At 43.6% G+C, this 27,207-nt stretch overlaps 1 protein-coding gene across 2 annotated transcripts; it reads right to left on the bottom strand.

Moving 5' to 3' along the window:
* Positions 1–435: 435 nt before the first annotated feature.
* On the bottom strand, positions 436–26,667 carry LOC116843920 (neurogenic protein big brain-like). 2 transcript variants are annotated; one of them, XM_032814867.1, is made up of 6 exons: positions 26,519–26,659; positions 25,607–25,734; positions 21,900–23,644; positions 19,943–20,069; positions 3,803–4,010; positions 436–2,889 (listed from the first exon to the last, which is right to left on the bottom strand). In XM_032814867.1, exons 3-6 carry the CDS (start codon positions 22,207–22,209, stop codon positions 1,678–1,680), a joined length of 1,857 nt encoding a protein of 618 aa, XP_032670758.1. In that variant the 5' UTR covers positions 22,210–23,644; positions 25,607–25,734; positions 26,519–26,659; the 3' UTR covers positions 436–1,677. The 2 variants fall into 2 exon arrangements, with proteins under 2 accessions (XP_032670758.1, XP_032670759.1); XM_032814868.1 differs by lacking the exon at positions 25,607–25,734 and having other exon boundaries at positions 26,519–26,667.
* Positions 26,668–27,207: the final 540 nt, after the last annotated feature.

A 27,207-nucleotide genomic window follows, 5' to 3' on the forward strand; every position in this document is an offset into this window, starting at 1 on the left:
GTCGTTGAGTTGTACTATTTAAAAATAAGATCTAAATTTTAAAACTTGAAAAAAAAAGGACATCTAATATGTTGTTAAATTGTGAATATAAATTTGAAAATACGTATTTGAAACTCTCTTTTAATTTACAGATATAAAATAAAAGTAGCCCCGATTCAAAAGTCCCGCGTTACTTCAGTTTGCCACAATATCGCTAGATAGCGTCAGACAGCCCGTAGTCACCTTCCCAAATGCATATTAAATAATTTCTAAAGAGATTTCATATTTTCTAATCATATAAAAAACATTCAATAAGTTTTTAACTGGTCGGCTATTGTTCCAAAGTGTAGTTTCAATGTTTTCGCTGAGAATAACATACAAGTTAATATTTTATTACTAAATCATACTGGGCGTAGAACTCCCGCGTAAAAAAGATGGCAACACGTTGTATTTTTTTAAATACATTTATTGTCATGATTTTCTAATATATACTACATTATATTACTGTTTATAATATGTATATATTAGAAATGCGTAGATATACGAATGTAACAATTATCAAAACTTACAATTATCATATATGGATACAAATTAATAAATACATATAATATGTACAAATACTTTTACATAATAATTTCTATGATACGAAAATCTATTTACTTTGCCATTTTTCGTATTGGTATGTTACATAGTACCTTGCATATGTTTAAATAACGATATTCATCTTGTTTTTTACTTTTATATATAAAACTCCTACTATTTGATGGTTATATGGCATAGATAGATTTCTTATAACTGTGAGAGATACGAGTAATAGTGTTATGTTCACAGTAAAGATAATTTATATTGTGCGTAATTAGCTTTCCACGAGTAATTTTTAAGATGAGCACTATAATCTTTATGATTGCTCCTTGAAGAATATTCACTGGAAAATATTTGGCACGAACTATATCTAAAGCTTAATCAGATCGATAATTGTACAGGAATTTTCTAATTATTCACTCGGCTGACATTGAATTATTGCTATTTGATATGAAATAAGAGTTAAATTAGACTGAAATCCACGAGAATTGTGTATGTTGTACAAAAATGATACATGTTCAATCTTGCAATTGTGCATTAAATATTGTTTTCATTATCAATTGACCTTAGTATACACAACAAAAAAATACAAAAAATGCGTCTTCGTTTTTTCTGGAAATATATTCAACTTTCGATACCATTATAAATAATAAATCATAATTCTACATCTCTATAAAGTTCTATATACAGTCACATCTCTCAGTTCGTAGATTAGATTATCATTAAACTTGGATCACCATTCTAAAGATAGACAAGTCTAAATTTAGATCACAACACTGGCGATAAATAAGACAGGCGACAAATTATTGTGTCGCGTATTTTATTTCTCTCATCACTTATTAATCCTCTTACGGGTTTGACATCCGTATCTTTCAACGCAGAAAGAATTATCATACGACAGCAGCAGACACGTAAAAAAATTATATAAACATTCATTAACTAAAGTCTATTTACAGATTTTTCTAATCGCTTAGAAATTACGCTCTACTTCGAAATCATCAGAACGTATTCGGCTGCACGAATTAAAACGATTCCGCGGGCGGATCCTTCGCAATCGGGAACGATTTGCCAATGGCACGATGACCCTCGTAGCATCCATCGACCTTCAGTCTATAGTCAATACTGAGGATTCGGTGAGTTTCTTTGGAAGTTACTCTGCGCGCTCTGACTCTGTTGGAGCGGTCCGGCCGGACTCGGTCTACCTTGATCGCGATACTGCGGCGGCCCTGGCGGACCGTTGGGTGGGCCAGGTGGTCCCGGTACCTTGCCGTAATTGCCCCTCGTCGAGCTCTGATAGCTACCGTACGCAGAATCATCGCTGCGCCTCGACACATGGCCGTACATGCTCTCAGGTCGTCTGGGATTTGGCCCGCTGTCAGAGGCGGTCGATAAGGGCCCGTTCTGATGTTGGTGCTGCTGCTGCTGCTGCTGCTGCTGTTGTTGCTGCTGCGACGGTGGTGGTGGTGGATGGTTCTGCACTGAGGACTGACCACCTTGTTGAGCGGATTGCTGCGAGTTTTGGCTGCCCGGCGGCGGAGCCGGCGCACGACCATAGACGCTAGAGCCTGTGGACACCCCGTAGATACCGTTCTCCCGTGTGCTAAGGCTCGTGGAGATGCCGCGGATGCCGTAGATGCTTTGTGTGCATTGCTGCAGTTGATTCTGCATATTTTGATTGGTGCTGTTGTGGTTCTGCGAGGTCTGGCTCGGCGGACCGCCGGCGCCTCCTCCTCCTCCTCCTCCTCCTCCGCCGCCAGGGCCGCTACCACCGGTTACAGGCTGGTTCTCACGGATCAGCCCGTTTTGGCAGCCATTCTGGCCACCCAGACGAATGGGGTACAGACTCTGCGCCGGCACCAACGGCCCCGGTTTCGGTATCATCAGGCCATCCCGCGGACCTGATGTTGATTTCGCATAAACGCTCTGCGAGCGATTGAGATTAGCGCGCGTCAACGGTGGCGACTTGCAATAGAGCGACTTGGTGCCGCCGTAGATCGACTCGACGCGCTCTAACGCCGACGGCGGTGCGCTGTAGATCGACGAAGACGCACCGGCGACTGGACGATAGGTCGCGTATGCGCCAGGGAATTTAGGTCCGTTCGGTTTGTCGAGATCATCGTATGTGTCCTCGTCGGACCTCATGGACGAATTATCGCCGTCGTCCATCTCACGCGGGTCTTTCGTGCGTTTGGGACTCAGAACGTATTCGTGAAGCAGCGCTGCCACGGCGCCTCCCGACAATGGGCCTACCCAGTATACCCAGTGGTTGTCCCAGCGATTCATCACGAAGGCCGGACCAAGGGCGCGTGCTGGATTTAGAAAGGGGCTCTGAAAAATGTCGAGGAAAAGCGATGTTAGGTCGATGAACTTTTAAGAATAATACGATTCCAACAATTTCTAGAATATTTCAGAAATCGTGGAATCAAATGATTATTATATTATCAGGTGAATTATACAAATTTTTTATCTTACATATACTTTCTGTACTTGCATGTGGAGTAGTTTTTGAAAATTATCAAGAAACAGAGGAAGAGCGATTAGATCGAAAATTTAGTTTGTACTGCAAGCAACGGACTTGCTCGATTTCGCTGATGGGAGAGAATCGACATTCAACGCGTGTAGAATGGTAGTTTCGATGTTTTTCATTTTGGGGTGCATTGTACACTCGTTCCGGAGCAGGTGGGTCCAGGATCAAGTTCTTTCTTTCACCTTCCTGCCCACCGTTCTCCGCGACCCCACTCTTCTCTCGTGCAACGGCAGGTGCTCTTTAAAGATGCGGACGTCGGCTCGATTGGAAAGAACCCGAGACACGCTTTTGGACATAGTGATTGCAAGAGAGGACATGCACGGCGGAAGAAAGCAGAATGCGTTGTTCTTTTATTTTATTGCGCGTACACACGTTTGCAGAAAGAAGAGCATCTTTTCCTCGTATAGCGACCATTTAACGAGAGAAAAACACGTAGAATTAATTGACCGTGAAAAAAGCAAATTACTCTTAGTCGATACAATTTAATTATTCTATAACGATCTTTCATCACATTATATAAATTGTACATTTAAAGATATTAAATTATAAATATTGCGTCACACATTTTATAATATTTAACTTCATTTCCACAATGGAAATAAATAGGAATCGTAAAAAACTATGAAATATTTCATTCTTATAAGTTCTTCGATTTTAATCGTCTTTTTTAGTCGAAGGAACATGATTACAAATGATCAAAAAAGGCGAACTTACGGAAACGAGCGTGGCTGCTGTGTAAGCTGCGGCCAAAACTCCGGAAGCTTTCGTGGAGATTGCAGGTGGCAGTGATCTAGGTGAGTCCGCGGCGAAATGTGCCAGCATGATAAGCACCGATAATGCTAACTCAACCAGCAGCCTCTCGATAGGGCCTCCCAACCTACCGGGGGATGTTAGGGTCTGCGTGTTCGGAGGTGTAGTTACTCTGAAAAAAAGGAAAAGAATTTTAGATATATGGAAAATTTTTTGATTATTTATTAGAGTTTCTCGTAACGTTTCTCGTAACGTTTTTTTCATAATATCGTAGCACGGAATATTAAAATAAAAGAAAAAAAAGAAATATGATAGGAATCCATTTCTCCTCTCAGAGCGAAAGGAGAAGCCTATCGATCGTCTAACCGAAAATCATCGCATATGGTCTCCCGTACATGATAGTAACGTCAGTATGCGCGAGTTACACGACCGCGATATAATATACGATGATTTTCCTATTGAAACCTGCCGCGAGAGATGCACCCCGTATAAAAGCCCCCCGCGGTAAGTCGGTCCCAGCGGTGTAATGTTTATATTAGCCGGTGCATCCTCGGGCCCTTAAACGCAACCCCGATGTTTCTCTCTCGTGATGTTTCCCTCGCATAAAACTCCCGTTGATTTTCTCAGTCCATATAATCATACGGGGTCGCAGAGACGTGACCTCACACGAGTCACTTTGCACGAACTCGAACGTATTTGTTAAATAAAAAATATGTCACAGATGTATGTACTGATGCGTTGTAACAAATATTTCTAAGCAAACGTATTTGTCTGTGCTAATTCTCTGGAGAGAGAACTTGAGTAAAAACTAATATTTTCTCATTTTCTTTTGTTCACTCGAGTTTTGAGCCTTTTTTCTTCTTATTTGCTTTAATCAGCTATTTATTTATTTTATATGACTCTATGTGCATTTCGATGTTTCCTCTGCCTTTATCTTCGTAATGAACTCCGCCAACCGCGTTGTTTATACATGCATAGACTATTCAAACGACTTTCTCGAAGCAAGATTTCTCGAGTACGGCATTCACAAGTTTCAATGGAATTACCATAATTACGTCTCTCTCGCGTCATCTTCTATCCCCAGGAGCTTCTTTTGCGACCAATGTCTAGGTCTGCGAGAAAGAAATGACCGTGATTTGAGAAATCTTGACATTTAATTTATTCGGCGCCAACAAACAAACACGTGACATACTCGCGCTTATCATCAGATCGTCCTTGCTTTCCAGACTCAACATCGCGTTAGCGAATGTTAGCCTGTGTTTTCAAAAGGATACGCGATCTTTTCTCTTCCCGAGGGAATATTTTTTCTTTTGATTTAAATTTTAACGACAAATGTTCCTCATCTGCTTACAGTCTGCCGTGTGTCGTCCTCAAATATCAAGATCGGCGTTCCCGTAGCACCTTGCTGTGTATCAGTGGCGCCACTTCTACGAGGGGCTAATTCGTCGAGTACCATTCTGTCCCGAAATTTCCACGGGGATACACCTGTGCACTCCTCGTCGCCCCTCTGCAGCCTTGTCCCGCGTATTATCCGCGCACACGATCGCGATTAATCTCGCTGCTAAATGCTGGGCTCGAGTTGCGAGGCCACGCCGCCCCTCGTATTCTTCCTCGTCATCGGACACGAAACACCCCGTGTCTCGACGCCGCGGCCGATGCAAATGACAATATTTCACTCTCTCTCTCTCGCTCCCTCCTTTCCGTCTTTCTTTCCTGCCTTAAAAGCGAGCACGTCGTGACAGAGAGAGAGAGAAAGAGAAAGAAAGAGAGAACGAATTGATGAAATGCAGATCATGAGCGCACAATTGGGATCAATCCCCACAGTCGCGAAAATAAGGGAACAGGGAACGAGGGCGTTTTTATTTACACGCGTGCCCTCGCGTGATAAGCGGATTTTTACTTTTGTGGAAAAAGTGCCAGCGCACTTTTCCCACGTGAATATATAAACGTTACGTCGCGCGTCGAATGCACGAGAACGATAACGACGTATTTTTTTCCGTCTGATCCGCGTAGATCCTGAATACGATTCTGAGAGAGACCTCACGTCTCTTCCGAATATGCATAATGCGATATATATAATGGCATAGCGACTCATCCGCGAATTCATTTCGCGATTAACACAGATGAAAGACCAGCCTCTTCCAGCGATTGTGAAGTGACAGTCTATGGAGGCCTTTAATCTCCCATATCATTATTTTCTCGAGAAATGCACTGACTGTATTTCACTTCGCTTTTTTCCTCTTCCTTAAAGCTATTCTCCTTAGCTAAAGCAGCTCTTTTTTACTTGTTTCTCGCGATGTTAATGCAACTCGCGATCTCGTAACGTATTTCTCACATAGCTCCGCAATTGCAATTATTACTATGAGAACTTTCCTATCTTCGACTGCACCCTCTGAAACGATCGAGTCAATTAAATTAGCAATTATTCGATCATCTCAGTAGAAGTTCCTCGTTTCCTCGAGCTGAAATCTTATCCGGATACATAGCGAACGTTAAAGCTCCTGACTAGCCCCTTGCTAAATTGATTGCAAGTGTCATTTCTTGGATATATTTCTTTATTTCGACATAATTTGCATGAATTTTGGACAAACATTCCCTCGCTTCCGACGTCAACAATCAACCAATCAGTTCCGCGGCGAGTATTTAGAAGTTTTATGTATTCCCTTCTAATTCCAAGTTTCGTTTTTCTTATAAGATCGTCACCTATAACGTTTCAGATTTAAAATCAGGAAAGGTATATTTAACGTTTAATACGCGTCGAGAATAGGTCTCCTGGTCGCGTAAGACGAAACAGAAGCTCCATGCTTGAACATGACAGACGTGGAATCGTGGATAATCTATATAGACGGATGTCCCATTTCGTCTGGACCGATTCTGCATGTGACACGAGCATTGCCGCCGAGTACACGCCTCTTGCAAGGCAAGCTATTCGCGATATCTCACATAAAAGGCGAGCTGAGTGCATGCGAGTGGTCCACTATGAGCAGGCGGTAGCTTCGTGGGAGAAGTTTGGCGAGGTGATTTCAAGTCCAGAGGTGAGCCGTGTTCTCAGGGTCGTCGGTGCGCGATGAAAGCGGCGTGACCATCCAGGCGAGACAGAACGGTGGAAGGTTTAATCTTGCGTGCACTTGACTCGAGAGCGCAGCCAGTGTCCCGGCAACCTGCGCCGCGTTTTCGCGATTCACACGAGGGAGCGAGGGAGGAATGGGACGCAAACCCCTGGGGCACGTCAGTGCGTCGTTTTAAATAAATTTCAATTCAAGAGGGAGAGCGGTGGGGGCGGCACAAGGGTCGCAGGATATGTATCGCTCCGAATACCCACCCTTCGTCGCGATTAACGAGCTATTGATACCCCCTTCCGCGCGCTGGACCGCGCATCCCCTTCTCGTGCCTCGTCGAGACACGATCAACCTCCTCTGTCCCGCCACCCTCTCTTGTCCACCCTCGTCCGAGCCTGGACACTCCAGACCGATTTACCCCTGCCTCCCCGTACGAGGAATATCGCACATGTGACGAGTGCGGTAAACGCTAAGAGCTCAGAGAGCCCGGGAGATGATCGGAGCGTTCGCTCCGATACCATTATAAAGTCTTGGCTATGGGAAAGTTCAGATGCCGCTGTTCATGGTCAGACCATGAAATTAGGATGTAGCGTGAACCGTAAAGTCGTTACTGGGGAGACGATGAAGGAGCACCTCGGCGATGGGATCTCGTCTCGTTGCGGGCGAAAGCGTTCGTAGCAAATTCGCGTGGTTTCCTACTGCAGTATATATTTAAATTCCTAAGAGAAAAGAGGATCGTCCGGATTCTAAGGAAATGAAATGATGGAAGAGCCATTTTTAGACAGTAGTACATAAATAACAGAAAATAATCCGGAGAATAGTTAGTTTCATTTTTAAGAATTATTCCGCCAATTATATCCAAAACCTCTATGTAGTTATTAGAATATACTTTTTTATGGTGGAATCTTATTCACAAAAAGAGTGAAAATTCATTCTAAGCAATAGTGAAGATACTTTCGCTCAGAATCGCAAGAGTGAGTGTTTCAATTGATTAGAGTGAATTTGTTCCAGCAATGGTGAAGTACATCAGATTCACTCTTCAATTTCGAACGTAGATATTCACTCGACGATTCAGAGAGAAAGAATTCGCCCTGTATGAATGAAAAGTCATTCTGTATCGAAGGGCTCGGGGGAGGTCATTCAACTTCAAAAGACTCGGAGGTCATTCCATAAGTCCTTTCCGAGTGAAATTTCAGTCGAAGAAACTCAGTGGTATCTTTCTTCGTCCCAAGAGAGCGTATTCTTACGACGTTGAGGAAAATGTGTGTTTAAAACGCCGATGTAGAAGTTCAGTAGTAACTGGATCCGTCCGTGTCTAATGTTCGTGGGAGCAATGCGCAAATATCGAGAGACCGAAATTATTATTCGGTGACGTTATTATTGTCCAGTTGATCCCTTATCCGCCGAAGCGGCGTCATTCATTCTTCATCCGAAAATATGTCCCACCGCGTGTTCCCGCATCATTACCGTAGGATCACCTTATAGCGACGCCCACTTTCGCGTTCCCTTTTTCTCACTTTCGAGAAACTGGCGTGTCACGACCGACCGGGCAGGTATGGGGCCGGTGATTTCGGGTTTCATTTCTCTCTCTCTCTCTCTCTCTCTCTCTGCCTCTCTTCGAGAGACGATCGATGTGGTTTCTTGCGCGAGGTGTGCGCCCCGCCGCAACAAAGCGTAGGAATTCTTTGAAAGGGGAGAGAAGCCCCGCAGCAGAAAGCAGGTCGTCTTACAATTCCGCCCTCCGCATTGTTTAGAGTTGAAAGGCAAAAGACAGGAAGCGTGCGTACGTCGATTCAAGTACGAGTAAATTCACTTATGCGCAACGCGTCCCTCACTCTCGCTTTCTTCGGCAAATTACAACGGGATGTAATTTCGCGGTTGCATTTGAGCCGTGCAATTCGACGTATCATTATTATATATTATTATTATCTCTCCACGACAATTCGTCGAGAGAGAAAGAGAAATCATGATCATATTCTTAATTTCAGAAAAGTATAACAAAGAATACGAGAGAAGCGAACGTCGAATAATAGGATAATTCGGGGATACATCGAAGAGTTCATCCACTCATTCCACTTAATAGGATCAAAATGAATACATTACCTCCGCCGTGACCGTAAGTAAAATTGCAAATGCATTTTAAATGCGAAACGAAGGAAAGGTAGTGGTATGGATCAAGCGAAACCTCGGACAAAGCGGCGCACTACGCTGCGAGGTTGTAATACTGCGGAAGTGGTAGGGTCGAGGGATAATTGTCGGTATCCCTCAGACAGCCAAAAGGGAGCGAGCTGTGGGAGGGCAGTCAGATCATTAGCGGGGGGCTCTTAAGCAATAATGCGCGAATGACGCTCCTTTAAAATAATTCTTAGCGAGCTTTTTGTCGCCGTTTCACGACATAAAGATAAAACAATTATAGAAGATATAATTGTATTAATCTTTTTTATGATATCATAACAAATAAAATATAATTATAGAGAATTGTATAATTATATTAAATAATCATAAAAATTTTTATACAAAGTGACAACATATTATAGAATAATAGATCTCAACAAATAAATTCAAACCAAATCTGTCGTAAGCTCATTTTATTAAGCATTGGACACATCAAATGATTGTTATGATCGCGTAATCATTAAAAATTACAAGGCCATGTTAACCTTGCCGCGGAATCGATTGTCATTTTCTAAGTGCATCTTTTTATTCGACGTATTTAATGTAAACTAAACTATTGTTCTGACGATAAATCAATATAGCCGCGGTGAAGGGTCAGGAGCCTTAAAGACAGGGCTAGAATAGACAAGTGGCATTGAACACTTAAAATTTTACAAGGTGTAAGTACTAATTCCCGGGCACGTGCCTAATCCTGAACATTCTTCTTATTTTGGTCTTTAAACATAAGTATTTAAACTTTCAACATAAAAAAAAAAAAAAAAAATATATATATATATATTTAATATGTATATATATATTTTTTTTATATTTAAAATTTAAATATTCGTATTTCACACACACACACACACACACACACACAGGACTAAAATAATAAGAATGCACAGGATTGCGTCCGAGCATTGGTGCTTTTACCTTATCGGAGCATCGCGGTAGACAAGCGACGTCTAGGAACGGGTCGCGCGTATATTCGACGGTGGAAGAATCCTGCCCGGACCTTTTAGGTATGTGAAGGACCACGCAGCTGCCCGAGAACGGAGCGCGCGTCCTTTCCCTATATAGATCCTGTGTAAATCGGCTGGTCGTGCCTTCGTACGAGGATACACGTGCCGGCCACATGTTGCACAAAAGGAATCCTCCGTGGTCCTTTTCGAGCGCCCTATAGCGTAAGTCGCCGTCACAAAGGAGTTTTAGGTCCCCATAAACGATTCTCCTTCGTCGGGGGCATCGAGGGGACTGTCGACGCGGCAGATGTTCTTCGTCTGCGGGCCCCCGAAGACGTCTATCTGCGCCGGACACGCTTAAGGATATAATACCGGTAGGATAAAAAAGAAAGGGAGATGAAGAGAGCACGGAAACGCATCACGATCCCGCGCGATGTTCGACGGCTTCCTTCGACGAAGCATGTGCTGCTGCTGGGCGTAATATGCTCGTTAATTTCGGCACGAGCCGCGTAATTCAATCCGGCGATACGCTTAATCTGTCGGATCCCGTGCTTAAGCCGCGCAAAAGAGACATTCGATGGGCTGGGCACTCGCGATTAAACAAGATCGACTCATCCGATTAAATTGCGCGTCGCTCGCTCGGGGCTTTTTACTCCAGAATTACTTTCTTAGATATTAGAAAAGATTCCGGATAGAGAACAGTTTTACCATTTTTTTTGTTACTGAATAAGCGTGTGTTTTAATTTATATGATTATTTCTTCGATGGAGATTCGCATCGGATGAGAAGGGGAAAGTAGTGAAAGGAAATCGGATTGGTTTTGCGATGAGATTTTTTTACCGTCGTCCAATATCTTAAAATAGCGCGTACAACCACGGTCATGTCACAAAGCTAATTTTGTAGTACAAAACCTGGTGCACGCATGCATCCAATCCGCCGCCCCACCGGCAAGGAATGGAAGGAAGGTTCTTGAAAACGAACACGTGGTTGCGACCATCTGTTGGCATCCTACACTCCGCTCGCTACCTAACCCAAACCGGCCTGTTTAATAGTGGAAGTTCTTTCCTTCTATTTACGGTATCCGCCGATGTTGGCGGATCTTACAATGGGGTTTACGGTTTTTTGATCCGAGAGCAACACACTGTTTGACACACACGTACATCCTACGGAATCTGAATGTCGAAAAATAGTGAGGAAGGGAAAATTAACTGGTACAAATAGAACATAAAAATTCATAATTAGTCTAAGGATTACAAGATGTAAGTATACATGAATATTGGATAGCACAATGCAGATTGGATAACAATTATCTAATTAGTCAACTGGCAATTTTGTAGATTTGCGTGAAAAATTACTCATACAATTGCAAAAATTAATAATTAATATAATGATCAGAAAATGCGAAGTGTATGTGATAGCAATATAGCAATTGGATAATAATTTCAATCAATCAACTTTGTTTTACTCAATTTTGTTTTACTCACGTGCGTACGGAACACTTACACGCGCGAACAATCGCGGCATTGTCGGTGTAACTTCACCGCACAAACGTTCCTACGAACTTCCCGTGAAATATTGAGTGTCTAAAAGAGCGGAGTGTAATTTGCTCTCGTAACGCGGCTCTCACGTACCGCTAAGTTTATTCTTTCCAAGCGCGCCGGGAGCTCTCACGTTTTGTTTAGTCTGCAGACGGTGGCACATACTAGAAAGCATAAAGCATCTCTTCACACCCGCCCTATATACAAACGGATAACGGGTTCCTCCCGGAGGATTCGGGAAAGGAAACATCATTCCTATAAGTTACGTTCGCTCTTCGGTCTCGATAACGCGCGATACATTCACACTCGGAGAGGAGAACTCAGAGGGAAGTTCACCGGGCTGTGTACGAGATGAAACTTTTGAAATGAGTCGAAAGTAATCCGTGATCCGTTATTAATATTTCAACCACTGTTTTCTACTTCATCTCCGACCGACATTTGCAACGCGCGGATGGCCTGTCAGCCTGTCCATCTGGTCCGAATTGACTTCTATCAAAATTCTTTCCCCGGGGAGATCGGTTGGGGAACAAGACTTGGGCAAGTTTGGTAACGCACCGCAAGAATACGCGACACACTCGTGTCATCTGCGATATAATCACATGAGGGTCACGATCGGAACGCCCGTTCGTTAAAAGGCCTTTCGTAAAGTCAGGTAAAAGCATTCCTGCATGCTGGAGGAGGACCGTTCTACCTGACCCACCTGGCTTTCACGTACTCCTTCGGCCCGTTCTCGCCGGTCTCTCCTACACAGCTACGTCACGTAACAGAAGCGTGTGTCGCGAGATCACGAGAAATTATCCGCGCTTTGTAACGCTCAAACTCTCCGAGAGTTCGCTGCACCGCGCATTTAATAACTGTATTATTCCTGTCGGAATTGTACCGGTCGCGCCGTAAATTGTTTCTGATGACGTCTCGTTACGATCAATTCTTTACCATATTAAATATAATTACGCGGTCCCTGCGCGCGCTCACCGGAACATGCAATCAAGCCCAATTTGTGCGATAATTAACGCAATATCGCGAGAACCCTGTTGATTTTTAGCAGCGCCGTTTTTACGTACATTTTGGACATGCGGCTCCTTCATATTTTTATTCAGAATATGTCTGTTAATGGAGATACACGATGAAAAAGCTGAGAGTGATTCGTCTTAGTTATAAAAGAAAAATTAAGTGAAATCACTCACGTGAAAAGCGGTTGTCGTCGAGCAACGAAGCAAGTCGAAGGTAGACTCAATCGCGAGAATCGATTTGGCGAGGTAAAGGGCTCATCGTCGGGAGAAGCGCGGATTAAGGACTCAATATTTGAGACCTTTTGAGGAAACGCGAATATTGCGTGTCGCCGCTAAATCTTGCCGTATAAATCGTGCTTTCTTCGTTGCCGGATATCTTCAAGTTGAAAGACGGACTTATGTCCCACCATCGTCTCTGTGCAAACGTTCATCGATCCTCGCCAAAGGTATCTCGCGAGATATAACCCATGTCAAAGCAACTTTTCGCCATATGTATATATATCGTGCGTTCCGTAAAGACTCGTTAATCTCGGATAGATAGTGGACAATTCAACAAGCAAGGCTAGAGAAAGAGGTTGAAGTGTTAGGTCAATGCAAAAGGTTGAGCTTGTCAAATCAAATTCGGCGGAATTGTCCAATTTTGAAGGATAGATAATTTTTACGAATTAAGATAAATAATATCGACTTGCTATTTCTTCAGACCTCTAACGAAAACTGCTGTTTTTTTATGCCCAAACTTCCTTATCAAGTAAAATAACAGACGAATTTATTCAATTTCAAAGGATAAATAATTTTTAGAAATTGAGAGAGAGTGATGGACACAATATCGACTTGATATTTTTTTCAGACCTCTAACTCAAGGACTTTTCTCTTAATGTCCAAACTTCCTGCGAGAATCCGATAAGAAATAATGACGTCTGCACCAAGCTGATACATCACCGTGGATCCTGGTGCGTACCGGGACGAAATGTGCGGCGAAGCTGTTTTCGTTCGCCAATGGACATCCGGTTCGCCACGCGCACTGCGTGTGTCTTACCTGACGTCATAACACACCTGCCACCTCACAGCTGTTTCCTCGATTCGTGGTAAATGGCGGTGGTAGGGAACACCCTTGACAAATAGGCGCAACCTGAACCACCCTGCGTCCGTTTTCTTCGATTTTTCGAAAGTATGCGAAGGATCTGGTCAAATCTCGCTGACCAGTTGGAGGCGTAAGCGCGATTGCGGGGGTGCCTTTTCGGAAGCCCGACGATTTCGACAAAGAATTTTTTATTTACCGATTATAAAAAATTGTTTGTCTATTTCATGCGACTGTTTAACATCAGCCATTCATTAACGTTTATACTTTCACTTTATAGGAACGTTTTCAATTTAATACATCTCCAATTAGAAGAAGAAAACTACAAAACTGCGTTATGTTGACATCCAGTATTGCCTTAACTTCAATGACAGGATCGTTGCTGAATTTGATGCCAAGTCTTTCTGCCGAAAAATTTCAAAAGAAGCTTGCGAGTTGATCGAGCAATTTTATGTTGCCAATTAAAAATCTGATAAGTCAACTTCAGTCGACTTCGACAGCGAATTCGACTGCGTGACTTGATGAATCTGTAACTTTATTTTCCGTATACACCGATTATATCTTAGAAAGAATCCGAGACTCGAGATTTTAATTGAGAAAGCTTTGACTTCAAACTGCTCGACGAATCTATCGTTGAAATTATCGCTCAAGATTATTCCCCTGAGTTCCTTTCGCTCTAGACTCGTTACGAAGCTGATGATTTCTTCTGAGAAGTCCGAACGGCTTTTATCTTTCTGCATGGTTGCGCGGGCTTTATCGGCTGCGGCGAGAGTCATATTCTCCGTGAACGCGAATTTCCTGCCGACCCCAGAATTTTCGGGCGGGAATTATTCGAGCGGATTTGCTTTGCATAGATTACGGACGTAAGCCGAACTTTATTGGCGAACGTCGAAGTTTCATAGCGACAGAAGTAGGTCTACCTTCGATAGATAGGGTACCTATCGATTGGGAATGTCGAGGGGAGTCTGAAAGAACGCCGTAAATCGGCGTCGCTTTTACCTCGCGCACGTGTCCCGTCACTACAATAGTCTAATCTTCGACGTGTTCAATAAAAGGCGACGAGGACTTATGATCTCTTAGGATAGTTGGTCCGTAATATCATTTCCTTAGAGATATTTCTAAATTATAATGATACACTAACACGAGCTACACACATGTACAATTAGAACAAGATTGACCGTACCGAGACTGAGATAATTGAAATCAAAGTTACATTTGTCGCATGTACAATGCTGATGATACTTTTAATTCTTGTAACCAAAGTATGCAGTAAATATGTTATATGTTTTGCGAGATCTATTGTTGGAAGTTTGGTCCCCAGGCATAATACTGTTTAAGGCTTCCTATAATTCGCAAATGAAGAAACATAAAAAAGAAGGAACCGATTCTATCGCTACAGAGCAGACTCTGCTCTACAATGGAAATGAAACTTAGATAGAACGATCTTTATACGCGGTATTGACAGTGACGTTGTTGCTTATCTCTATTGCATTTCCCCCTTGAAAATCCCCCCAGTCCCAGAGACGCGCCCAGTTTGCCTGAAGGTGACATAGGCGCAGGATTGTATCTCGATGCGTAAACGGGATGATTCTTAAAAAAAAGCAACAGAGGAAAAAGCGTATCACGTCACCCTTTTTATCATTCTCGGTCGAGAAAAAAAATCACTCCCCTGCCGACGCGGTAATGGAAGAATCCTGTAAGTGCACGTAATGAAGAGGTGACAGTAAATTCTTCACGGACAGTTAAACTCGCGGCTCCCGCTTCCACCACCTTTCTCACACTCCCTGCCACCGCGACCCAGCTTGGCTCACACTTTGGGGTTTATCGGGCGGTTTTTATATTTATTACCTTAGCGCACGTACGCGCGCGCGCGCAGTTGGCATCGAGAACGATCCCGGATAAGAACGAGAATAGGGGTGCCGAAATCAACCCCTCGGATTCCCCACGATTCCACTCCGCCGGTTCACCCCCTTGCCTCGCTTCTCCCAGAGAACGATGCGACGCGTGTTTTACACCCGCCGCCGTTATCCGGAGTTGCAACAGATGCAAGTGCACTCTTCGACGTTGCTCTCTCTTTCTCTCTCTCGATCTCACGCCCCGGCTTTTTTTTCTGTACCGAGCTCGACGGTGCTCCCCTGAGACATCTCGGGAAGGGCCCCGTTGGTCGTCCGGTTAACTAGAGTATTGTTCGATTATTATTTCGGTACATATCGCGCACTTGTTACCTCTTTGTGCGGTCATATGGCGGTTGGAGGGTGACCGGACGAATGTCATGCAAGATAGAAGACGTGACGAGACAGATAGAAGACGCGCCACCGAAATCAATACCGTTGATAAACTGCAAGACCCGTTCAACCAGTCTCTAAAGAGACTAAATCTTCAGCTTTAATCGAGTAGTTTTAGCGAGTAACTCGATTTTATCATTACGTGACAGACTTCGAAATGGTATTCCACCTATCACCGAGGTGCCGTCCTCCAGAAGGTGCCACCGTTCCGACGCACGGCAAAACCAAATTTGGCACGAGGAAACGAAGGCGACGAAGGACGCGACGAGCGAGGAGGAGAGCCGAAGAAACTGCGGGCGGAGAAGAAGAACGGACAATGATCTTCGTTGAAACACAACGGCGGGAACATCTGCTCGACAGGCGAGGCTCACGCGTGCGCTCTTCGGATCGTGTCTCGCGGCGTGTCCTCCTTCACGGGGCCGATCTCCTCTCGATCGTACCGTGCCGTGCCGTGAAACTTGTCCCACCTCGGCATGCATAGGTATTCATTATCCACGTCGTTCGGCGCCCGGCTCGCTCCTTTTTCCGCGCGATCTTTTTTGGTCCACGGGGAACATCTGCGGCAGCTGCGAGGCGGTGGACCGCCGCGGGACTCGGTACGAAGCAGGTGCTCACCTTCCGAGGTTCTCCCTCGCCTGCCAATTACGCGTGCCTCTTTCTGCCTCCCCCACTCTCTTTCTACCTCCTTCTTCTCCTCTTCGTCCTTCTGCCCGGCTCCTTGGCTCCTCTTCTCCGCTCCGCAGTCTCCTACGTCTCTCTGTCGCTCCGTCTCATCTCCTCCACCTCCGTCCGACTCCGCTGCCTCTTCGCTGGTTTTTCTGTCGCCTCCTCCTCTCGTTACCATCCTGCCACGCTCCCCTTTTTTCATCCTTCCCTCTTTTCGCCCCCTTCGCCACCCTCTATCGACCGGCTTCGATCTCCTGCATCCTGTTGCCCTCGTGCCAACTTCTTGCATTCCTCCGAGCGTTTTAGCACGCTCCACCTTTCCTTCTCAATTATTGAGGAGCAGCATTTGTGGCGCACGATCACCCTCCACGCCGTGTTCTTCTCGACGAAGTTGTACAACATCCGGTACAATTGTTCATTATGACGACGTAATGTCTCCTTCGCCGTCGTCTTACGACCTCGATCGATCGTCTCCGTTGCGCGTGCACCTCGTGTGCCAACTTGTTGCGTTCCTCCTCGAGCGTTTTACAGCGCGCCTTCGCCTTTCTCGTTTAATTACCGAGAGAGGAGAAGCGAGTATTATAAATATTGCCCCGCCATATTCCCAATAAGACTCGACACGACTACTCGGCTATATTACAATATTATATCGCGCACTTTCCAGCCGAATGTCCCCCTTTAGATTAAACGTCTGTAAAATATGGCTCGATTATTCCAGGCATCACCCGTCCTCTCCTCCTCTGTTCTCTCATCTTCGTCTTTCATCTCATTCGTGATGTTACTCCCGCTTTGTTTCAGCTCCTCGTTCTTTTTCGGCTCTCTCAGCTGCCGCTCCGAAAGAACCGCGTGCTCTCTTCCGAACGACGCGCCGCTCCTTGGTCCAGCATCGGCTTCCTTCTTTTATTTTTTTCTCGCCCTTCGAGATGGAAGCTGTCTGCCCGCGAGCGAGATCGGGGCACGTGCACCGGCTTGCATGCATCGAGGGCGATTGGGGAATGGCTCGGAGATATATGCGCTTACGTGCACCGTAACGTTCTCGGGGTGAATTAGGATATCCGTATATCGCAGCGAAGTTGCAGAAGTTATACACGCGCGTTCTTCAGGAAGAAGAGGTAAAAAGCACAAGTAATCACGGTTCTCGAAAACAGCTGTTCGCCCGTGGCAAGTTCTCGCGTTAGAAACGCGTTAGATACAACAAATGCGCCGCCAATATTCAAGGACTTTGTAACTTGCGACGCGACAAAAACTTAATGCATTCGGTGGTGGCTAATTGCATCGGGCTTGGCCGCTATATCGCAGGAAAGCGTCTTATCGAACTCCGTATCCATAATACATTGATACCCCACAAGTTTGCACAAGAAGTGCATCCAGTATACGAAACTGTATACGCTTGATAGAGCACGCGCTGTTTGCGTTACGCGATACAGAACGTATCATATGTTTAACGACCTTATCTTACGGTTATGCTTGGAAGATGTGTCCTAGGTTCTCCTACGGCGTGAAAAATCGGACTCGGGATCTTTCGTGGAATTTTACGGTACATCACGGTTAGGTATAGGAGTCTATAAGAAGGTTGCAACGTTTTTTCGTGGATTCCAGACTGGGGAAAAATTATTAAAATTTGAGCATTCTATTGTCATTTTTTCAGAAAAGAAGACTCATCGGAAAGAAATTTACTGCAACCTTTTCGTCACCGGCTACCTGTGAATATTTGTGAACCACAGATCTTTATATAATACGTAAATTCCTATCAGACATACTAAAATATGATAATGCAGAGATGAATCCTGCCGTCATATTTCGTGAAGGCAATGAGTGTATAGTGTGCACGAAATAGAAGAAAAAACTCATAGGACCGATTTTTCATAATAATAGTTTAAACTTAGATTTCAACTTAAACTCTGTTTAAACAAAATAAACGCATTAGAATAGAATTTAAACTTGAATTCAAGTTTAAATTGTTATTGAAAAATCGCCCCATAATATTATGAGCTTTAGCTTCCAAATTGATCAATTAGAGCAGAATAACCGATATATGTGCCTCTCCGAAATTTCATGTGTCATGAATTGTCTGACACCCTCCTGTATAGAAGTCTGTACTCTAAACTTGAAACTTCCATGAATTTTCGCGACATTATGTTATCTTATATTCCAATTCACGTATCTTCTACAGATTCATGTAATATTCTGCAAAATGTAGAATGCGCGAACGAATTATCCCGACAAAAATAATCGTCGATTACGTGTGCGTCGCGTTAAGGGCAAATCTCGCTAAAGAGGAAGTGCGAAATTATGCCGAAGGAAACGCTCGCCTCGCTCATCGTTACGCGTGACCAACGCGAAATAGAAATCACGTTGCATATTATTTACGCTCCTTCCAAAACTCGCTCGAGTCCGCCATCAGCCGCACGAACACTTGGAAGAAAACTCGGCCCGGCTTTGGACGGACCACATGCCTTCCTGGTTCTCCTATCTAGCAGCTGTCTTCACGCAGCAGTGTATCTCATTCTACCCTTAATATCGCGGAGCACCAAGAATTCAGGCTATCTTACACATACGAGCGATTGCAAGACCGATTCCTTTGCAATTACTCATTGCTGTTGCAAAATCGCTAACTGAAAATAGCTAAAGTAACACACACTGTTACTTTCTTAACCAGTTATTCGCAATCGGCTAAGCGCCGAGGCGATTTCTAGGCTCGGTGTAATAATTTAGTTTTTTTTTCAAGAAAATTCGGAGATATGTTCATTATTTTCGGAGGCTCACAAATATACATAAGTAGTCGATGGCAAGGTAGTTGACTGCAATGTGTTTCTTTACGATGCGCCTTGGAAGAGATAAAAGGATCGCCATAACGGTCAGACAATTTTTTCCCGTTCTAAAATCCATCAAATTGAAAAGTGTTGCTGTCCTTTTAGTATACTTGTGACCGCGACATAGTAAAATGATGCAATCTTCGACTGTCTTTCAATACTCATGTTGATATTGAAGAATATTAACACAATATTAACACAATATTCGGAGAAATGAAATTCACGCAAGTTTTCCGCAGAGGGAATTGTTGCGATTAATTTTTGCGCTCCCTTCCTTTCTTAGAAAAGGAAGGAGATTCGAGGAGAGTGCGCGAGATCAACTGTGCCCGACATCTTCAATTATTTCACTAATAGCTCCAAACGACCGCGAAGCGATGAAGACAGGCTCTGTCTCGTGACAATATCCCCGAGCTCCTTAATGCGCGTTTATTTAACGATCGCTGACAGCTCCGAGCGATCTTACGCAACGAAGACTGTTCCGCGGCGAAGTAAAAACGATGCTGCGTTTCTCAAAGACGATAAATCGAATATACAACTCACCCATAAAGCATCGCCGCTCCAGCTATCCCGCCGCCGCATTGCGCCGCTATATAGAGCACCGCGCGAAGCGGAGAGATCCGTCTGCACAAAGCGAACGAAACGGAGACCGCTGGATTCACGTGTCCACCTGCGTGCAAAAGGATTTCCGTATAAAGAAGAGGGAAGCATCAAAGACGACGGACGGAGATCGCGCGACTTTTTTTTCTTTTTTTTTTCTTTCACGCTTGCACTCTACCGTTCGACAGACGCTCCTCTCTGAGAGCAGCTTTTGCTTATTACGTTTATTTCGTTAAAAATTTACGAGACAAGTGACAAAATAAGCATTGGATGTGTTTTCTGAGCGACGACTTTCATCTGTTTATTGCGCTCTGTCGTGTAAGTTGTCAACTTAATCCGTCCAAAGTTCCTATCGGAAAGGCGGTCGATCGCGCTGAGATAATACGAATAATTGCAAACGCTTGTTCAATGAACTACGACGGATTCTAATTGGAGCGTGTGTGTATCTCACTCGTTCGTCGTAAAGCGAGAGTGAATGACGTAGAGTGCAATCAGGTTTCCGCGGTACAGAAACCGGCGTGAAACAGCCTTGATAACGTAGCGAACATAATCTGTAACCGTGTACGCACGTGTCGTTGTTCAAGATGATTGATACAAAACGATAACATTATATGAGGCTGAATTTCAATGTGATCAATGAGACGATGATTGATTTACATTCATTGATTGAAATTCGGACCGCTCGTAATGTAATCTCACCGCTTTGTATGCATCATTTTAAGCAGGGCTGCGTATCGTTGAAAATCGCGGTAACCCCAATAATGTAAGTGTTAAGGCTATCATACACCGGGCTCTCTCTCTCTCTGTACGCCGGTACTGCAAGTTTGTATAACACATCGTGCATGCCGGTGGAACGTACTCCGAGAATGCCCACATACGTTCCGACTGGCATGCACACGCAGCGCTTAATATCCACATCGGCCGGCGTAATCAGTTAACGAGCCAATCGAGAGAAATCGCGAGGGCCGCTGGCGAACGATACGGCACACAAAAGAAGGAACAGAACCATTGACGCAACGAGATAGTTGCTTTGAGCAGTTCGCGACCCTTCGCGTAATTATCCTCTGGACTGCTTTGTAGAGGAGACACACGAGCGCGTCGCAGTCGCAATCGAAAACGATCGTAAGTCAAACGAAGCGTTTATTGACACTGTCATGCGATCATATTTAAAGTGTATCTGTGAATGTCCGTGAAGAGAAACAGCCATCGTTTACAATGTAACGTTTACGTTTGAATGTTTTCTATTCAATTTCTGTTCAATTTCGCTGAAATTGTCGACTGAAACGTTTCTTTTATGGACGGTTTCTACTCGTTTCCAGAAGAGTAATTATGAGTTGGTCTTTAAAGAGAATTTAAACTCAGGTTAAAGTTCAACATTGGTATATTGAGAAAAAAATGTCTAAAAAACAATAAATATTTATTTAGTGGATACATTATAACATATTTAAATCTAAATTCTTTTATTTAAATAGAATATATAATTGCTTTCGTGAGAAACTAAGAGAGGTTTTCTTAAGATTTTAAGAAAATTTATATTTTCTTATTTAAAAAATATTTTATATTATTAAAAAATATTTAAAAAATATTTTATATTAATAGTATAAGTAAATAAATTATTAGTATCTACTGTGAATAAATATTTATTATTTCTTAGATATTTCTTCTCTTAGTATAGAAACAAACATTAATCAACGATGATTTTTATTTGTCTCTATCTATAAACAGAAAAAGATAAAAGATCAATAAAAACGGAGTAAAATAGGAATCAACCGACATGATGCAATTTGCTAGTACAAAAATAAACATTTAAGCATGATGTTACGCAGCACGTATACATAACGTTTAGTTCACACTCTGCAATTGCACTAATTGAAAATTACGATAATAATAGTATTCTCACCGCTGACGTGACTGAAGATGATGGAGATCGCGGCGATGGCGAAGCCGGAAGCCACCGCAGTAGCTAACACGGAGAGTCCGCTTCCGGATACGGCGGAGGCCGCGGCCGCGCCGGATACTACTAGGCTGAAGAGGAAAGTGGCGAAGCACTCGACGGCCACAGCACGCCACAGCTCCAGACTACGGGCCTCAATGGACATGGGTGCCTTCCTCTCGACGACGTCGGCATTGTTCTCCCGGAGGGTCGACAGCCTTGTCAGGATGGTGACGATATGCGCGTCAACCTCGCGCGACAACGACTCGGTCGTCATTTTTCGGTTTCGTTGTTCCTCAGATGCGCAGATCACTGTACGTATAAACGTCCGAACTTCTCTCTCTCTCTCTCCTCTCTATCTCCGTTCTCTTAAAACATGTTCTTCACGTTCTAAGATGCGACTTTTCGACACGTTTCCGTACTTGGTGCACTTTTTCTTCAACGTCTCAGTCACGATCTCGGATGACTCGTTATTACCAGATCGGTGCTTCCAGTTCTCCCACAGGGAACCGTAGTCTTGCCTCAAGTGAGTGACATTCGTGGTGGCCCCGACGGTTTCCTCGACAACGGACGCGAAGACGTAAACGCCGTCAATCGCACCGAAGCAAGGCAAGTACCCGATGTTGCCGCACCGGCAACGCGCTCACGAATGTCAAGCCAACCCACCGGCGAACAAGTGGGCCCCGCAGAGCGTACGCGCGCCTCCACCACCACCAACACCCCTCTCTCCGATCAGTATGCCCTGTGCGCCGAATGCACACATGTGGAGCAACACTCGGGCATCACCGCCACTAACTAACCACTGTCACCACCACCGCCACCGCCACCGCCGACTCTGACACCGAGATACGCGCAGATATTTCCAACTTTGATCCCTCTATGATATTCCTGCCTTTTTTGTAACGTTACGACACAGCGATAGTCGTAATTTTTAGGACCGGACTTTGATAACCGAACTGCATTAGGTGAATTCCTTTGAACGTGGGGTGCGGAGTTACAAGCAGAACTAATTTTATCGTAAAAGAGAGGAGTATTGAAGATGTACAATTAAAATGTAAGAAATAAGTTATCTACTAATTCGTGTCAATTTTCGACTCTGAGACTATTACTGCGAGAGAATCGTACACGGTAGACATATTCCAAGATCCACGAGACAGTAAACGACATACTACGTAAGAAAATTGACAGAGTGCTCTAATGAGAGCTATTAAGAATAGTATCTCGCGCGTATTACCTTTAGTTAAGGTACTTAAGCTCAACTGCGCGTATTCACGCGCGCGTCAACACGCACATTAAAACCACATTTACGCGAACGACAAAAATAAATAAAATAAATAAACCGCCGTACTTGACCGCGGTGGGTCTTATTCCCACGAGTTCAAAGAGCGCCGTAATGTCCACGTTCCCACAAAAAAGGGATGTACGCACGACGGGACATGAACAACGAGCATAATGGTGCCCATTTAAACCAACTTTGCCGGGAATGTCGGACGTCGCGTGATGATGATGGTGGTGTGATGGTGGTGGTGGTGGTGGACGACACCCTGGTGCTTCATGTTCTCTACGAATTTGCATTCCTGACACCAATTTCTCGTAGACCCGTGTCAAGCGCGCGATCGACAAAGTCGACAATGCGCGTCGCGACGATTCGTTTCAGCGCAAAAGAAAGTCGTGCGAATTCGACTGTCCATGCAAGGTGTTCCGCGTTGTCGCTGTAAAAATACGTGAGATAAACTGGTTTATGTCGGTTCTCGTATTCGGACATAGAGATGCAAATCTTGGTTTGGGACTGTGTCGATGTAACGAAATGAAGAAGCTGCCGGGAACGAAGCTATCCGATTTGTCAATTTTAAGTAACACATATATAATGGCTCCAATCACCGGATATTTTCCAACTATAGTATTCTAGCCGTCCCTTTCACCTCGCATCTTCTCACACTGAAGACGAGGCTACTCCGTCAAACTGGATGTTTCCGAGAGAGGCAAGAACACGACAACTCATTGCAATTAAAGCCATTTAACTCTTCACCGGGACTGTACTGGCGTATGGGTAAAGTGTGTATGTGTTACGACAGGAATGGTAATAAATTCACCAATTACTATAAATTGAAGAACTTATGTGCGAGGGAGTAAGACGAGAGGAGAAAGGGTATCCGCTGTACCGTCGCCGCAACGCCAGCAAGCGCCTTTTCCCGTAATACCCGTAATATCTCTAAATGCCAAGCGATATCGTTGTTTGGAATTTTTGCTTCGATAATCGAATCTGCAATAAGACTCAATCGCACCCGGATGTAATTGAAGGGCGACAGATCATATAGAAACAACCGTCGATTGTATCCCTCGACTAATCATATCTGTGAATCGTATTAATTGAATTAATTTATACGTTAGTGAGATTATAATGTAACAACGATCCCGCTTGTACGGTTCTCCGCGGCTTACATTATTATCGTACAATATAAATGTAGATGCTCTTTTTTAATGCTTCCGCAATTTCCTCCTTACGGAACATCCCGCATAAACTGGTATTTGCAAGCTCGGTGGCTCCGGCCACCTTTGAATTATTCATGTCCGTAATTGTAACTTATTACTATGGTTGTGTCTATTGATCATTACGGTATATTACAGAAATGCGTGTGGCACTTGGCGGAATACGTTCTCGCGACTGTCTCTTGTAGGGGGGATTTTGCGTCACTTTTGCAATTTCTGAACATTTTTTACCACACTGAGACAAGAATACTTGGAAATTTATTTGTGGGATATAAAATTTATTCACAGAAATAAACTTGATATCCTAATAATAAACAAATAAATTTTCAAGAATTTTTTCTCAGTGTAGTAACTTTCCACAGAATTTAACAAAATCTTGCTCCTAAGAATACGAGAAATTGAATTCTATCTAATCTTATTTATTTCCTGCTCGAAAGAATCTCGAACTATTATTATCGATGCGTTACATCGAGACTTAATTGACAATTTCTCAAGTTTCGCGGTAATTTCCTTACGGCGTACTTTCTCGTATTTCATTCGTGACACAAGTAGCGCCACTAACGAACGATTAATACTTAATTCAGTTGGTAAAATCATGAGTCATAGAAGCCGGGTTGAGGCACGTGATTCATACGCGAGGAACGTCGAGACGGTTTTTATACTACATTTTGGAATAAACCGAACGACACTGCAACGACAATTACAAAAGCCGGCTTTTAACGGTTTCATGAAACTGGCTCGAACGATGAAACGTGACACCGGCGAATACTCTAACGAACCATGGCAAGCAGATTTATTCCAATCACGCGCATCCATCGCTGCTGATCAGCTCGATGCTCGGGAAGGTCGTAGAGCTTGCGACACACCGGAGAGTTTTCTCTTTAAACAGCTTAAACGAACATACGGACGACGCTAACTCCATGATATCGGATTTGAGAGTGATCAAAGTGGACAATCTCGTAATGTCGGTAAATAAGAAGCTACAAACTTTCCTTGCGCCAATTTAACAATTTTTGTACGAGAAATCAGTGTTCTCAATTTCTATTTTTGTTCGGTGACTCAAGACAAATGCAGATTTTAATCGAGTTAAAGAAATAAGATGAGAAAAAACTAATTGGAGAGCTTCGTTCAGAATGTAACTTGACGCAAACCGTAATATGCGGACGTAGCATTTTTTTACTTACTTAATCGCATTCATTGTAGGCAGAGGCCGTGAATGAAAGGGCCGCATTTACGGCGAAATATGTGACATAAATACGCGGCTCCGTACATTGCGTGCAATTAGAATCCATCAACGTAGTGGCTTCGATATCTAATATCGTCACAGATAAAAAAACACCTCTGATAAATACAGAACGCACGAACCAATCGCTAATTGTGTAACATATCCGTTCACGCGACATTCTTTCACAGGATCGTGCATAGATTAAAATCTACGGTTGACAGGGAGTAGAAGAGGAAACTGGGTCACTCATTCACCCATATAATGCAAAATTTCCATACATTTTCATAATTCCCTATAACAAAAGAGAAAATAACAGAACGAAATACGAAAAACGTAAATTCTCATATTATATCAATCACACAAGTCAGTGTGAAATATAAGATTTAGTACAATTTTCAGTATTGGAACTTGAACAACTTTGAAATTTAAGAGAAATAAAATGGTAAGACAAAAACAAACATTGATTAATCAATTTCCAATATGGAAAGAATTTTATAGCCAAAATTAATAGAAGATTTTGCAACCGAGGAATAGATTCTGTAGTAATTCATTATCACTTTTATCTCATTTGTGCTACTTATATATTTCAGAAAGTGAAGTAAGTTATTAAAACATTTATTATGTTTATAGTAAAATCAGCCGTGTTTCTAACAAAATTTACTATGTTCCTTAATGAGACACAACTCATTTGACAGTCTATTCCTGGACTACTATAGAAACATAGTAAAATTGAAAAGAATTATACAAAAAGGAAACTATATTTTCTCCGTGCAAGAAAGTCACTTGAAAGTATTACATAAAGTTACAAAAGTGTTTGGTCCATACTCTCACACATGCTAACGCCACAACGGTGACTATAATTCTAATCTACCTCTTTTATCTGCGCCCTTGTTCTTCCGCGATCTCACGCACATCCGCTCAATTATGCCGGCGCATCATTTTGCAACGATATCGCCGCGTTGTTGGGCGCGTGGGCGGCTCATTGCCGCCCCATTGCGGCGACATGCGTACACGCGACGGCATCATTACCACTCGGCTCGGTAAGGCCCGGCCACTGCCCTTTGCGATGTTATATCCATCGCGGCTGGTCAGTGCGCGAGTTAGATCCGAGTTTGTACGCGCTACCAACTGCTTCGGCGGTGTGTCTGCGCGGGCGATCTTAATTTCGGCTGTTCGCGGCCATATCGTAGACAGTCATCCGTGAATGAGTCGGCGGTGATCGGCGTGTCAATACTCGTCATCTTTCCTCGTAACGGCCTGAGATTACTAAACTGGTTGATTCGATTAGTAATACAAACGGGAACGATACGTAAGTCTCGTTTTCTACGAAATCATATACTTCCCTCGCGTATCCTCTCCGCGTCCTTAGACTCGAGTGATAACACCGTGATGCAAATGTGACACGAAATGTTCTTGACCAGACTAACTGCGTCCGACTATGTCTCCCCGTCGCGCGCCATACTTGTTTACGACGATACGTGCGAAGTGAGACGCGAATTTCCCGTATCGATCGTCGTATCGAAAATCGAAATTTCGAAACTTTGACATTTCAAAATGGTG

Source organism: Odontomachus brunneus, unplaced genomic scaffold (assembly GCF_010583005.1).
Source record: "Odontomachus brunneus isolate Ranch 3 - 2012 unplaced genomic scaffold, Obru_v1 Obru_scaffold_036, whole genome shotgun sequence".
Lineage (NCBI taxonomy): Eukaryota > Metazoa > Arthropoda > Insecta > Hymenoptera > Formicidae > Odontomachus > Odontomachus brunneus.